The sequence below is a fragment of the Sycon ciliatum genome, chromosome 11 (assembly GCF_964019385.1).
Source record: "Sycon ciliatum chromosome 11, ocSycCili1.1, whole genome shotgun sequence".
NCBI lineage: Eukaryota > Metazoa > Porifera > Calcarea > Leucosolenida > Sycettidae > Sycon > Sycon ciliatum.
In genome coordinates, this window is record NC_088653.1 from 18,686,099 (window position 1) to 18,701,098 (window position 15,000).

Genomic DNA, 15,000 nt, shown 5'->3' on the forward strand with positions numbered 1-15,000 from the left:
CAGCGCATGCATGATACCAAGAGTAGATAAACAAGAGTGTGCAACTCCGGATCTCTCCTGCACAATCTGCAGATACCCCCGCCCACGGCGGAATTTTTTGTTGACGTCACCTTTTTCAGAAGAACGCGCATTTTGCCGCAGAGCAGTGTGAGAGCACGTGCTGGACACCGACCTTGTAGTGTAACGCCCGGCCAAGAGCACGAGGGAAAACTTTCCGAAAGACTCGCAGCGCGTGCGTCGTCGAAAAGATTACATCAACAAAAAATTCCGCTGTGGGCCTACCCATCCGCGAGTTGCACACTCTTGTTTATCTACTCTTGATGATACTTGATAGTACCGTAAAGTCGCGGATAAAAGCCGGGTTTGCATACAAGCACATCGCGGATAGAAGCCTGAAAATCAAACGGGTCAAATATTATAAGCCTGTCGCGCGTAGAAGCCTGGCTTCTATGCAAGCGCGGATCGGGTAGGTCAAGAGTGCATGCGCTATGTACAGTGCATAGTAAAACTGCCGCCATACCGGTAGTCAGTGGTAGATGTACGCGTGTCGCGCGTAGACTAGAAGCCTGGCTTCTAAGCAAGCCCGGATCGGCCGATGTGCATACAAGCCTGGCAAAAAATATCAGTGGTGCATATAAGCATGGCTTGCATACAAGCCTGGTTTGCATTGAAGCCTGATGCAGAAAGCGGCTTATGTGCTTATAAGCCCGGCTTTTATCCGCGACTTTACGGTACTTATTACACCATGTAGATCTACCAGTGCATGCAGTGGCCTTCACTTGTACGTGTACGTGTAGATCTACCAGTGCATGCAGTGACCTTCACTTGTACGTGTACGTGTAGATCTACCCACCCGGATTGGAAGCTCCGGACAGGACTACTGTACATGTTTAAGTATTACAGTTGAGATTGGATATAACGACACTCCTTCGGGAGAGAACAAAATGTCACTATATTCGATCTGTCACTAAACCCGATCTTCGCAAAGGACTTACTAAACGACTTGGGCAACAGAATTGTGTCGCTAAACTCAATCTGTCGTTATATGCAAGGTCGTTATATCCTATCTCCACTGTATTGTACACTGTACTCAGCAGTAGCGGTGGGCACGTGCACTACACGTTCCCTGGCCTTTTACACGAAAAGTGCATCCACACACACTGCACTGTGACAGTGCACGCGCACCGCATGTTCGCTGGCCGCAAAAAAAAAGGTGGTTTCCGGGCTCCAAGAAAACCACGCGGTGCACGCGCCTGAGTCCTAGGTATGAAATGTATACAAAGGTAGCTGTGAAGCATACGACAAATGCACTTTTGGGTGCCTATCACCACCCTGTGATATCGGGACGGTCCCGGCCAAATCGGGATGGTTGGCAACGGTATGACGTATGCCATTCAGCTACGCAGAATAGTGTGCTGCTATGGATATTGAAATCCGCTGGAATGACCGGGGTTGACACTGCAACAGTAAGCATACTAGCAGCTCCAGTCGACACAACAAATCAAACTCACTCCTTCTGGACTAACCAAGAACTGAGGGGAAACCCTCGTCGTGGCCAGCTTCATATTTCAGAATAAATGCAGGGAGTCGTATTCGACTCCCCGCTGCGTTCAGACTGTACTGTGTGGGAGGTGGAATAAGGGTGTGTAGAAATAAAAAAGAGACACCCTTACTACTCAGTTTAGCGCGTACATCCACTGTAGTCCACGTCACACCTTGTGAATGGACCAGCAGCAGTGCTCTTGGCTGCAACACAGCTAGGTCAGCAGCAGTGCGGCTCATGGCTGCAACACAGCTAGGCCAGCACCCGGTGGACGCATGACTGCTCAACGGATTTCAATGCCCACTACAGTTCCTGATAACTTCCTATAATATTATAGTGTTGAGAGTGCTCAATGACATGGGGGGGGGGGGGGTAGAGGTTGACATGGGGTAGGGGGTGGGGGTAGAGGTTGACATGGGGGGGGGGGTAGAGGTTGACATGGGGGGGGGGGGTAGAGGTTGACATGGGGGGGGGGGTAGAGGTTGACATGGGGGGGGGGGGGTAGAGGTTGACACGGGGTGGGGGGGGGGGGGGGTGTAGAGGTTGCAGCAGTACTGGTACACGACAAAACTGTGGATCATTGTTGCCCGAAGATTTGTATTGTGAACATGAAGGCAGCATGAGGCCGGCCGGAGTAAACGTTTCTTTGCCTTTTTGGGTGTGCAGAAAATGCCGACTGGCTTGGCTTCTGGGGAGGTCACATCAAGACGATGGCGTTTCGCAGACTGCATGATCACCAGAAGGTCAGTGCACGCCATTGTGGTACCGGATGATGTTCATCACATTGCCCTTCTATGAACTGTCGTTTGTTTGTTGTTCATCACATTGCCCTTCTGTCAACTGTCATTGATTTGGTGCTATATTGCCTAGCCCTTCTATCAACTGTTAGGGGTCGTCGCAAAAGTTTTTTGTCGTCCCTGAAACGAACATGATTCGTTTGGGGGGGAGGGGGTGCGAGCCAAAATCGCAAGTCGACCGACACTGTGCATATGACATGTACATGCATGCGATTTTCGTCGTCCAGCATAGCAAGCTGTGTTCGTTTCAGAGGGAGGGGAGGGGGTCCAAGTACGAAATGAACGATGTTCGTTTCAGGGACGACAGAAAACTTTTGCGACGACCCCTTACTGTACTAGGTTTTTGCTGCATTGGCCTTCTATAAACTGTCTTTGTTTCATGGTTGTCACATTCCACGACAGACGTGATTTTGGCCGTAGTCTGAATCGCCTGTTACTGGATTAGACGTGGCACGTGTGTAGGTCGATGCTTGGCCGCAGGAGTAAAACCTGTAACTAAAGACCCCCGTGACTAGCGACCAGCCTGGCACTACAGACCACCGTGACAAGCGACCAGCCTGGCACTACAGACCACCGTGACTAGCGACCAGCCTGGCACTACAGACCACCGTGACTAGCGACCAGCCTGGTGCTACAGACCACCGTGACTAGCGACCAGCCTGGTGCTACAGACCACCGTGACTAGCGACCAGCCTGGTGCTACAGACCACCGTGACTAGCGACCAGCCTGGTACTACAGACCACCGTGACTAGCGACCAGCCTGGTGCTACAGACCACCGTGACTAGCGACCAGCCTGGTACTACAGACCACCGTGACTAGCGACCAGCCTGGCACTAGAGACCACCGTGACTAGCGACCAGCCTGGCACTACAGACCACCGTGACTAGCGACCAGCCTGGTACTACAGACCACCGTGACTAGCGACCAGCCTGGCACTACAGACCACCGTGACTAGCGACCAGCCTGGTGCTACAGACCACCGTGACTAGCGACCAGCCTGGTGCTACAGACCACCGTGACTAGCGACCAGCCTGGTGCTACAGACCACCGTGACTAGCGACCAGCCTGGTACTACAGACCACCGTGACTAGCGACCAGCCTGGTGCTACAGACCACCGTGACTAGCGACCAGCCTGGTACTACAGACCACCGTGACTAGCGACCAGCCTGGCACTAGAGACCACCGTGACTAGCGACCAGCCTGGCACTACAGACCACCGTGACTAGCGACCAGCCTGGTACTACAGACCACCGTGACTAGCGACCAGCCTGGTACTACAGACCACCGTGACTAGCGACCAGCCTGGTACTACAGGCCACTTCGCCAGGCACGGACGGTCTCACATTCATATAGATATGGTCGTGCGGTGCAAACCTCCAACTAAGGACCACCTGCCACTAAAGACCGCTTTCTCTGGCCCCCAAGGGGTGGTCATTAGTCACAGGTTTTACTGTATGTGGCTGTGCGGTGCAAACCTCTAACTAAGGACCACCTGCCACTAGAGACCGTGTTCTCCGGCCCCAACTGGGGGTGGTCTTTAGTCACAGGTTTTACTGTACATCAGCAGTAGATGTAATATCTTGGCCCAACTTTCCAACACCAGCACCATGAGATTCTGTTGAGCTAAAAATGTCATGTCCCGCGGAAGTGGAAAGGTGATTCTTGACCAGGGAGTTGTACGACTCCTTGTTCTTGACCTGCCCGGTACGCGAACCCGTCGAATTTTTTTCATTAAAATGTCATGAATCGGGTGTCTGTCTGTCTACCTTGTGTGCAGACGAATCACTTCCCGGGAACATTCTGCATTGGACGCAAAGACTACCTGTGGACGCGATTACTGCACATGCAGTTGAGATTTGGCAAGAAGGTGCGTAAAGGTTTGGCATGTGTGTGTGTACGTGTGTGTATATATGTGTGTGTTTGCCGGTGTGTGTGGGGGGGGGGTGCGTGTGTGTGTGTGCACGTGCGAGTGTACATGTGGGTGGATGTATATGTGTGGGTGTGCGTGAGGGCTTGTACCATGTCTAAATGACTCATTTCCATATAACTAGTTACAACTGCACAAATTTTCAGAAAGGAAGAACCCTCCTGCGAAGGTCCACCTCCGATGGTTGACCGCACCACCTAAGGACACCTTCCAACGCCCCTGCAGATAAAGAAGTGCTGAGTGTCGCAAGGTGTTCTTGTACTCAGTCCAAGTGGTCCACGGGTGTTGCTGTCAGTCGTAATACGTTCTTATCCTCTGTGCAAGGGATCCATGTACATTGCTGTGTGTTTCCTGCTTGCTTTCTAGAACTTTGATTTCTTTCCGCAAACGTTCATCCTGCCACGAGACACAGTTCACCTTCGCCAGCAGTGGGATGACTCTGGCAAGCAGAAGTGGATCGTCAAGCCGGTATGATCCACTCACCATAAATCACTCACCAGTGGCGGATCCAGGAGGGGTTCCAGGGGTTCCGGGGAACCCCCTAAATATTGTAAATGTGATACTGGAGGTTGTACGTATGTGGATGTACATGTATCCGCTATTCATTTTTGACTAAACTGGACCCCCCCTGTAGAGATCGCTGGATCCGCCTCTGCTCACTTTCTGCTCGCACAATCTGGTAGTACAGTGTACACTGCCTATGCAGTGTGTGTGTGTGGGGGGGGGGGGGGTGCAGTTGTGAGGAGAAGACAATCGATAGATCTGCGGCTGTTAGGGGTGAAACGATTAGTTCGAATATTCGAGTATTCGTTCGAAAATTTCAAACGAGCGAGTATTCGAAATTTTGCACTCGATCGTTTTTTTTTTTTTTTTTTTAGTATTGGCATTCTATTTTTCAAAAACTTTTGTTGTACCGCTCGTCCACTGGTATCAAGAGTCCATAACCCCCCAGAGTGTGCAACTCCAGGTTGGGGTCTGGCGCAACGAAATCCAAACATTGCGTCATCCGGTCCCCGGGCAAGCATGGGCGGATGGGGCCATGTGCATATCTGGTACATCCGGCGGGGGTTCCAAGTACAAAGTTGAAGCAAGCCACGGAAGTGTCACGTAAAACGTTTGCTCCACGGGCTATGCAGTACAGCAGTGTCAGCAGAACGGCTTTGATTTCACAGTCACAGAATTTTTTATTTGAAGAGAGTTTCTCTGCTCGTTGTCTGAAAAGCTTGTATTGGGAGAATTCGTGACTCCGGGATAGCAAGAATAGGCATGGATATAGATTTACAAGATTTGATGGAAATAGCTCTTGGCACACGGCATGAAGACCCGATCGATTTCGAAGTAGATGTGCTTCAACCTGCTCCTCAGTCCCATTTTGGTACAATTTCCAACACTCGACAATCGAGAGAAGAAAATGAGGAGCCCAGATCGAGCAAAAACTGACGAATATCGTCCACAGAGACACTGCACTCCGGCGACAATGGGGAGCGTTTTGCTTTAGGTTCAACAGTGGCCATTGTTCTTCTCTTATCGGAGAGACACTCAAAAGAGAAAACTGTTCGACAACTCTAAAATAATTCTTTGTGTACTTCACGTAACACGCCTGAAAGGCTCAAGTACGTTAAAACGTACTTGAGCCTTTCAGGCGTGTTACGTGGCCGTGGATTCGTAAAGAAAGACCCCAAATTGGGCAAACGGGCGAAGTAGGTCCGGGCCAAACTTCCCATTTCGTCATAGCTACTCACTACATGACGTATGAAGTTTGGATTTCGTTGCGGCACTGATTTGTGCTGAGAAGGATCACGAGTTGCACACTCTGGGGGGTTATGGACTCTTGCTGGTATACATGTGTAATGCATGCCTTTGAGTCAGTATTTTATGACTTGGACGATGCAATCACCAGGGCAAGTAACGTCAGTTAACGTTCTGAGATATGAAAGTACTGATGAAAATCGTTACTTTACACTCTGTACAAGACGTTGGCGACTTTTGTTTTATGTTCACAGATAATTTCTTCCCGAATTTGTGGAGAACTCACAAATCTAGCCCTTTTGAATTTTGATAAAATACTCGAAATAATCGGATACTCGATCGAATATTATGAACGAGTGATCGATTGGTCAAAATAGATACTCGTTTCACCCCTAGCGGCTGTGTGTCAGTGGTCGTGAGACGATTGTTGCGTGCATTTCACTCTCGTCATGTGTTTTGGTGCTCGCCTCTCTCCCTCTCTCTCTCTCTCTCTCTCTCTCTCTCTCTCTCTCTCTCTCTCTCTCTCTCTCTCTCTCTCTCTCTCTCTCTCTCTCTCTCTCTCTCTCTCTCTCTCTCTCTCTCTCTCTCTCTCTCCCTCTCTTACTCTCACACTCACTCTCCCCCTCTCTCTCTCTCTCTCTCTCTCTCTCTCTCTCTCTCTCTCTCTCTCTCTCTCTCTGTCTCTCTCTCTGTCTCTCTCTCTTTCTCTCTGTCTCTCTGTCTCTGTCTCTGTCTCTCTCTCACTCTCTCACTCTCTCTCTCTCTCTCACTCTCTCTCTCTCTCTCTCTCTCTCTCTCTCTGTCTCTCTCTCTCTCTTCTCTCCTCTCTCTCTCTCTCTATCTATCTATCTATCTATCTATCTCTCTCTCTTGTGCAGCCTGCATCAGCACGCGGTATCGGCATACACCTGATTAACAAGTGGGCACAGGTGCCACGCAGACGCAGTGTTGTCGTGCAGAGGTGAGCCTGTCCTACGATGACTGCATCAGGACCGCAGGCAGCAGTTTTTGATTGGTCCGATAGTATCATGGCCGTTCATACTTTTTTTTTTAAATTTCTACCGCCCACGTCCGCACAGAGTCCTTGGCTACACAAAATGAAAACCTCTCCAAATCTCTCCGAAACAAACTCCAAATTCCTTCCAAATTTTCGCCCAAGACTGAGGGCATCTTCAGGGATACTTTGTGTGTGATGTGACGGGTACACATGCCCTCCACAGTTGGAAACACGTGCTGGTGGCCAAAACGTTGCTCCGGTAATAACCTGACCAACCGCGCTGGTTCTAGTGGGTCTGTGCATGATCTTTACTTATTGTCTGCAAACTCCAACGCGCTCACATACTCATGATGTAGGAAAATTCAATCATCAACTCCAGTAACGATCTTTTCACTGCGAATCAAATCAATAATCCACCAAAATATTTGGGAACATGTATTTATAGTAGTGGTAGGTTGTTCTTTTTTCCGACCAGAAGAGGTCAGGCGACGCTTGCGAACACCAGCACGGACAGTTCACCAGCAACACTGCCCTCTCCATATTTTGAGTACGGAATATATAGCTGACAAAGTACCATTTTTTTCTTTTCTTTTGCTTCACATTATCATATTCATCAATTAGTAGGAGCCGTGGTTGGCTCTGGCCATCCCGGCAAGAAGGCAGATATGCTTCTTCGAGTGGTGAATAAAAATATAAAAATACCATACCATACCATACCACACACCACAACAACAAGGCGTGTGGTCTCGTCTGGTTGACAAAAAGAACCTTCTACTACTAAGAATCGACGGACCGAATGAAGATGACATCATCGAACATATACCGTAGTGTCTTGTGTTAAAGCCTGTCTCGTATAGAAACCTGCTTTGAGTACAAGTCTGATTCTCAAGATGCACTGGCAGTACATAAGCCTGGTTTTAGTGTTGACATACATAGAAATACCTGGTTTGAATAGAAGCCTGTTGTGAATAGAAGCCTAGCCCTTACATCGGCTTCTACAGGAATACGCCCGGCTTTAATCTGCTCACTCTCTGCTCACTCTCTGCTCACTCTCTGCTTTAATACGCGACATCACCGTATTAACCCTGATGATGGGCCAAGCCAGAAAATTTGGTGGAATATAAATTGATTCGATCCGCAGTGAAGATACCGTTCTTGGAGCTGAAGAGTGAAGTTCCATACAGAAGACTGATGATGCGTGGGCAACGCACCTGTCTTAGAATGAAGATTTGGCAGATTCCAACGAGACCCGGACCAAATTTTCTGTTTTCAGTTTATTGCTGTTTGCTACCGTTATTTCCCCGATTGCAAGTCGCACTCGATTATAAGTCATAACCCCCTTTTTCAGGTTTGAGCCATATCGTGTCAATGTAGTCACGTAGGTAGGGTGTCACATTCGATTGTAAGTCACACCCCTTCCGTTGCACTTTAGTATAATTTGAAAAAGGTGCAATTTGTATTCGGGGGGGAAGCGGTACAGTCAGACCTCGCTTAACCGCACACATCCGTTTTTCACAAAAAAATATCCGGATAGGCGAGGGAACCGGATAACCGAACACCGGTTATGTTGGATGCATCACGTATGCTGTAAATCCGTAACCAGCTATTTTCTTCCGGATGGCGAGGGATCCGGATAAAATAGGACCGGATATCTCATTTTAGTTCATCATGCAGTGAGTGTTCAATAGTCGAGCGGGGTCTGACGGTATTCGGATGAGAGGGAGGCAATGCGTCTACCATTTTGTTTTGCTGCTGCTGCCTTATGATTGCTTTCATACGTCAGGTATCTTGACAAACCCTACCTGATCAATGAGAGCAAGTTTGATCTACGCGTGTATGTGTACGTACCAAGCTATGATCCACTGAGGATTTACGTCTACGAGGACGGTCTTGTGCGCTTTGCGACCTGCAAGTAAGGCTGACTCGTGTGTGTGTGTGTGTGTGTGTGTGTGTGTGTGTGTGTGTGTGTGTGTGTGTGTGTGTGTGTGTGTCAGGCTAAAAATAGTGGCAGTCAATTCATCAGCCTTGCAAGCTGTTGAATGGTGTAATCCCAGCACATGTTGATATGTCTAATATAGCTGTTCGCTATCATCGCTTCCGCGATGGGCATGTCTGAGGTCTGAGGTGTGTGTGTGTGTGTATCTGTCTGTCTGTGTGTATTCACGGATCTGTTTTATTCGGATCTTGTCCATTATCGTTGCTGTAAGAGAAAAGCTGTGATTGTACATGTACATCCGATGCATTTGCGGGTCAGAGTGCTTGTCTTGCGACGGGAGTACATGGTACATGGTACATGGTACATGGTGTGCATGTGTGCGTGTGTGTGTGTGTGTGTGTGTGTGTGTGTGTGTGTGTGTGTGTGTGTGTGTGTCTTGAACTGAAAAGCTACTTAAAAAAACATGTTGATGTGGTATCAGATTAGTAGTGTGGGTTAGTTATTCAGCATTGCAAGCCATAGCAATCCCGGCATGAGTGACGGCCTGCTTTGCTAGTCATCAGAATGTATTGGGTTGATAGCAATACCTCCTGCTATGGTTATTTTATAATGCACATTGTGTGTGTGTGTGTGTGTGTGTGTGTGTGTGTGTGTGTGTGTGTGTGTGTGTGTGTGTGTGTGTGTGTGTGTGTGTGTGTGTGTGGGTGTGTGGGTGTGTGTGTATGTTTGTGTGTGCATGCACATGTGTTCAAAACTGTTTGCAAAGATACAAGAACTCGTCCAAGCACATAGCAAATCGGTTCATGCACCTCACTAACTACAGCGTGAACAAGAAGAACACGACGTTTACAGCAAACAGCGATGAGACCGTGTGCCAGGGACACAAGTGGTATGTGTAGTTTAGTGTGTGACATTGCATTGGTTTGAGGTGTGGATGGTTGTCATCTTTCCATAGTTAATAGTTGAATGGGGAACGTATGCTTGCATGTGTGTTCTTCCAGCCCCCGCTCCCCACCTAAGCAATCTCAATACATGTATCTGTGTCTGACTGTTCATCTGTCCACCCGTTTGTTTGTCCGTCCATCCGTCTGTATGTCTGTATGTCCGTCCCTCTGTCCGCCTGTCTGTCCCTCCGCCTGTCTGTCCAGTGTCTGTCTGTCTGTCAATTTGTCTGTCTGTCTGTCTGGATGTCTGTCCATCTGTCTGTCCGTCTATCTCTGTCTGTCTGTCCGCCCGTTCGTCCGTCCGTCCGTCCGTGTTGTTTGTCTGTCTGTCTGTCTGTCTGTCTGTCTGTCTGCCTGTCTGTCTGTCGGTTTGTCTGTCGGTTTGTCTGACTGTTTGTCTGCTGCTGCTGCTGCTGCTGCTGCTGCTAATGTTCTTGTTCTTAATGGGTGCTCTTGTTGTTGTTCTTAATGGATGTTGTTGTTGTTGTTGTTGTTGTTGTTGTTGTTGTTGTTGTTGTTGTTGTTGTTGTTGTTGTTGTTGTTGTTGTTGTTGTTGTTGTTGTTGTTGTTGTTGTTGTTGTTGTTGTTGTTGTTGTTGTTCAGGGGACTGAAAGCACTGTGGCGGTATCTAGATGAGAGAGGCGAGGACAGTGACACCGTCTGGGCCAGTATCATCGATGTCGTCATCAAAACCATCATTGCGTAAGGATGCAGTGACCATTCAGAGCCCCTGTGTACCTGTGCAGCATGCAGTGGTTTCCGTGTCATCAGTCTGAACTGGCTTAGCCAATTCGAATCTATTCAATGTACTCGTGGCATTTTGACCTGCTGCTACTGATTGACAGCAAGTTCTCCCAACCTCCTCTATCCACACCTGTCTCTTCAGCTTCATCCTCCTCTATCCACACCGAGTTTTCGGTCACGGAGTGTAAAACAATAATGCTTTCAGGGGCGTACGCAGGGTTCTTCAGAGGGGGTTATACCGGCATGGGGGGGGGGGGGGATAAAAAGAATTCCCTCATGCCTGTCAATATGTATATGCGCAATAAAGGATCACGATAGCGGTACTCTATGCGTATGCACGTGCAGTGTGAGACGAGAATCTGGGGGCCGAGGGGGGGGGGGGGGGAGCGGGGTTCATCCGCACCCCTCGACCCCCCCGTACACGTACACCCCTGGCTTTTGGAAGCCATGTCCTTCTTCCCATCCTTCCCATGCTTCCCCTCTTTAACCTCCTTTCCCTCTTCTCCTTCCTTTCCTTCCTCCTTGGTCCTCCTTGGTCCTCCTTGGCCCTCCTTGGCCCTCCTTGGCCCTCCTTGGCCCTCCCTGGCCCTCCTTGGCCCTCCCTGATCTCCTCTCCTTCTCCCCTTACCCAGTGGTGTTGTTATTGTCATCGTCCTGTCTGGCAAAATAGTCACGCAGAGGCGTCGGAAGGTATTTTAGTGTGGTACGGTCAGCCATTTGAAGTACAATTTACTCGTGGGGGAGGGGTCGCTAAGCCGACATTTTTGGAAGTTTGAGCCCAGATCAGTGCATTTTTTATTGATTCACGGGGTACTTGGTGCAAATAGTGGTACAGTCAATACCGTAGTGACCGTACCGTGTCCGACGCTCCTGTAGCGTGTCATACGACTCGTAGTACATTCGAGACCGGCGAGAAGAAGATGATGGCGTCTACTAACTCAGTATCCATGCGCATGAATATGTTGTGTGTGTGTGTGTGTGTGTGTGTGTGTGTGTGTGTGTGTGTGCGTGCGTGTGCGTGCATGCGTGTGTGAGTGCGTGTGTGCGTGTGTTCTGTTCATCATATTGATGTTGTGTGTGTGTGTGTGTGTTTGTGTGTGTGTGTGTGTGTGTGTGTATGTGTGTATGTGTGTGTGTGTGTGTGTGTGTGCGTATGTGCGTGTGTAGATCAGAGAGTACAGTCAACAGCAAGATCAAGGCTAATGTGAGAAGACGGTAAGTCAGCAGAGTGCCCGTTAAGCAGATCATGAAAATGTTTTTAATCATATTTGCTGACATTGAACAGTGCCATGCGTGACTGTGTCATTTTTCCTATTGTGTGTGAGGTGAGATTCCTGTGTGTGTGTGTGTGTGTGTGTGTGTGTGTGCGCGCACGCGTGCGTGTGTGTGCGCGTGCGTGCGTGTGTCTGTGTGTCTTTGTGTATGCATGCAACTGCACGGTCCATGCACGTGCATTCGAATACACGTGTGTCCACGCGTATCTGTATTCCCACACTATGCCATGCCAGATCTTGCGTCCATGAGCTGTTTGGGTTTGACATATTCCTGACGGACCAGCTGAAGCCGTACGTTCTCGAGGTCAACATTTCACCAAGGTACGGAATCTCATTAACGCCATTGTCTATTTATTTATTTTTATTTTATTCCAAGCCATGCATGGCTGGGGTAGCCAATGACCACTTTGCGTAGCGATTGCAGGGTTTATTTAGCCAACCATGGCTAATACTCTAAAGGGTTGTCGCAGAAGTTGTCTGTCGTCCCTGAAGCGAATATCATTCATTTCGTACTCTGGCCCCCTCCTCCCCCCCCCCCCTCCCCCCCCCCCTCCCAATTCTCAGAAATGAACGTGGCTTGCTACGCTGGACGACGAAAACCGCATGCATGTACATGTATATGCACAGACAAAAAAGGTATTTCTACATCGGTGGTCCTTGTTGAGAGATGTTCCCGACAGTGATGGTCCTTATTGAGAGGTGTTCCCGACAGTGATGGTCCTTGTTGAGAGGTGTTCCCGACAGTGATGGTCCTTGTTGAGAGGTGTTCCCGACAGTGGTGGTCCTTGTTGAGAGGTGTTCCCGACAGTGGTGGTCCTTGTTGAGAGGTGTTCCCGACAGTGGTTGTCCTTGTTGAGAGGTGTTCCCGACAGTGGTTGTCCTTGTTGAGAGATGTTCCCGACAGTGGTTGTCCTTATTGAGAGGTGTTCCCGAGAGTGGTTGTCCTTATTGAGAGGTGTCTCCGACAGTGGTTGTCCTTATTGAGAGGTGTTCCCGACAGTGGTTGTCCTTATTGAGAGGTGTCTCCGACAGTGGTTGTCCTTATTGAGAGGTGTTCCCGACAGTGGTTGTCCTTATTGAGAGGTGTCTCCGACAGTGGTTGTCCTTATTGAGAGGTGTTCCCGACAGTGGTTGTCCTTATTGAGAGGTGTCTCCGACAGTGGTTGTCCTTATTGAGAGGTGTTCCCGACAGTGGTGGTCCTTATTGAGAGGTGTTCCCGACAGTGGTGGTCCTTATTGAGAGGTGTTCCCGACAGTGGTTGTCCTTATTGAGAGGTGTTCCCGACAGTGGTTGTCCTTATTGAGAGGTGTTCCCGACAGTGGTTGTCCTTGTTGAGAGGTGTTCCCGACAGTGGTTGTCCTTATTGAGAGGTGTTCCCGAGAGTGGTTGTCCTTATTGAGAGGTGTCTCCGACAGTGGTTGTCCTTATTGAGAGGTGTTCCCGACAGTGGTTGTCCTTATTGAGAGGTGTCTCCGACAGTGGTTGTCCTTATTGAGAGGTGTTCCCGACAGTGGTTGTCCTTATTGAGAGGTGTCTCCGACAGTGGTTGTCCTTATTGAGAGGTGTTCCCGACAGTGGTTGTCCTTATTGAGAGGTGTCTCCGACAGTGGTTGTCCTTATTGAGAGGTGTTCCCGAGAGTGGTTGTCCTTATTGAGAGGTGTTCCCGACAGTGGTTGTCCTTATTGAGAGGTGTTCCCGAGAGTGGTTGTCCTTATTGAGAGGTGTTCCCGAGAGTGGTTGTCCTTATTGAGAGGTGTTCCCGAGAGTGGTGGTCCTTATTGAGAGGTGTTCCCGACAGTGGTGGTCCTTATTGAGAGGTGTTCCCGACAGTGGTGGTCCTTATTGAGAGGTGTTCCCGACAGTGGTGGTCCTTATTGAGAGGTGTCTCCGACAGTGGTTGTCCTTATTGAGAGGTGTTCCCGACAGTGGTTGTCCTTATTGAGAGGTGTCTCCGACAGTGGTTGTCCTTATTGAGAGGTGTTCCCGAGAGTGGTTGTCCTTATTGAGAGGTGTTCCCGACAGTGGTTGTCCTTATTGAGAGGTGTTCCCGAGAGTGGTTGTCCTTATTGAGAGGTGTTCCCGAGAGTGGTTGTCCTTATTGAGAGGTGTTCCCGAGAGTGGTGGTCCTTATTGAGAGGTGTTCCCGACAGTGGTGGTCCTTATTGAGAGGTGTTCCCGACAGTGGTGGTCCTTATTGAGAGGTGTTCCCGACAGTGGTGGTCCTTATTGAGAGGTGTTCCCGACAGTGGTGGTCCTTATTGAGAGGTGTTCCCGACAGTGGTTGTCCTTATTGAGAGGTGTTCCCGACAGTGGTTGTCCTTATTGAGAGGTGTTCCCGACAGTGGTTGTCCTTGTTGAGAGGTGTTCCCGACAGTGGTTGTCCTTATTGAGAGGTGTTCCCGACAGTGGTTTTCCTTATTGAGAGGTGTTCCCGACAGTGGTTGTCCTTATTGAGAGGTGTTCCCGACAGTGGTGGTCCTTGTTGAGAGGTGTTCCCGACAGTGATGGTCCTTATTGAGAGGTGTTCCCGACAGTGATGGTCCTTGTTGAGAGGTGTTCCCGACAGTGATGGTCCTTGTTGAGAGGTGTTCCCGACAGTGGTGGTCCTTGTTGAGAGGTGTTCCCGACAGTGGTGGTCCTTGTTGAGAGGTGTTCCCGACAGTGGTTGTCCTTGTTGAGAGGTGTTCCCGACAGTGGTTGTCCTTGTTGAGAGGTGTTCCCGACAGTGGTTGTCCTTATTGAGAGGTGTTCCCGAGAGTGGTTGTCCTTATTGAGAGGTGTCTCCGACAGTGGTTGTCCTTATTGAGAGGTGTTCCCGACAGTGGTTGTCCTTATTGAGAGGTGTCTCCGACAGTGGTTGTCCTTATTGAGAGGTGTTCCCGACAGTGGTTGTCCTTATTGAGAGGTGTCTCCGACAGTGGTTGTCCTTATTGAGAGGTGTTCCCGACAGTGGTTGTCCTTATTGAGAGGTGTCTCCGACAGTGGTTGTCCTTATTGAGAGGTGTTCCCGACAGTGGTGGTCCTTATTGAGAGGTGTTCCCGACAGTGGTGGTCCTTATTGAGAGGTGTTCCCGACAGTGGTTG

The 15,000-nt window shown here is 49.4% G+C and overlaps 1 protein-coding gene across 1 annotated transcript in view; it reads left to right on the top strand.

The window, feature by feature from the left end:
- LOC135827425 (tubulin monoglutamylase TTLL4-like) overlaps positions 1-15,000 on the top strand; it is a 31,817-nt gene that overhangs the window by 4,523 nt on the left and 12,294 nt on the right. The window contains exons 4-12 of the mRNA XM_065339921.1: positions 2,210-2,286; positions 4,121-4,210; positions 4,637-4,738; positions 6,898-6,980; positions 8,800-8,928; positions 9,719-9,841; positions 10,500-10,598; positions 11,808-11,855; positions 12,149-12,235. Of these exons, the coding sequence (XP_065195993.1) occupies positions 2,210-2,286; positions 4,121-4,210; positions 4,637-4,738; positions 6,898-6,980; positions 8,800-8,928; positions 9,719-9,841; positions 10,500-10,598; positions 11,808-11,855; positions 12,149-12,235 (838 nt within the window). The remainder of the gene's footprint in view (positions 1-2,209; positions 2,287-4,120; positions 4,211-4,636; positions 4,739-6,897; positions 6,981-8,799; positions 8,929-9,718; positions 9,842-10,499; positions 10,599-11,807; positions 11,856-12,148; positions 12,236-15,000) is intronic.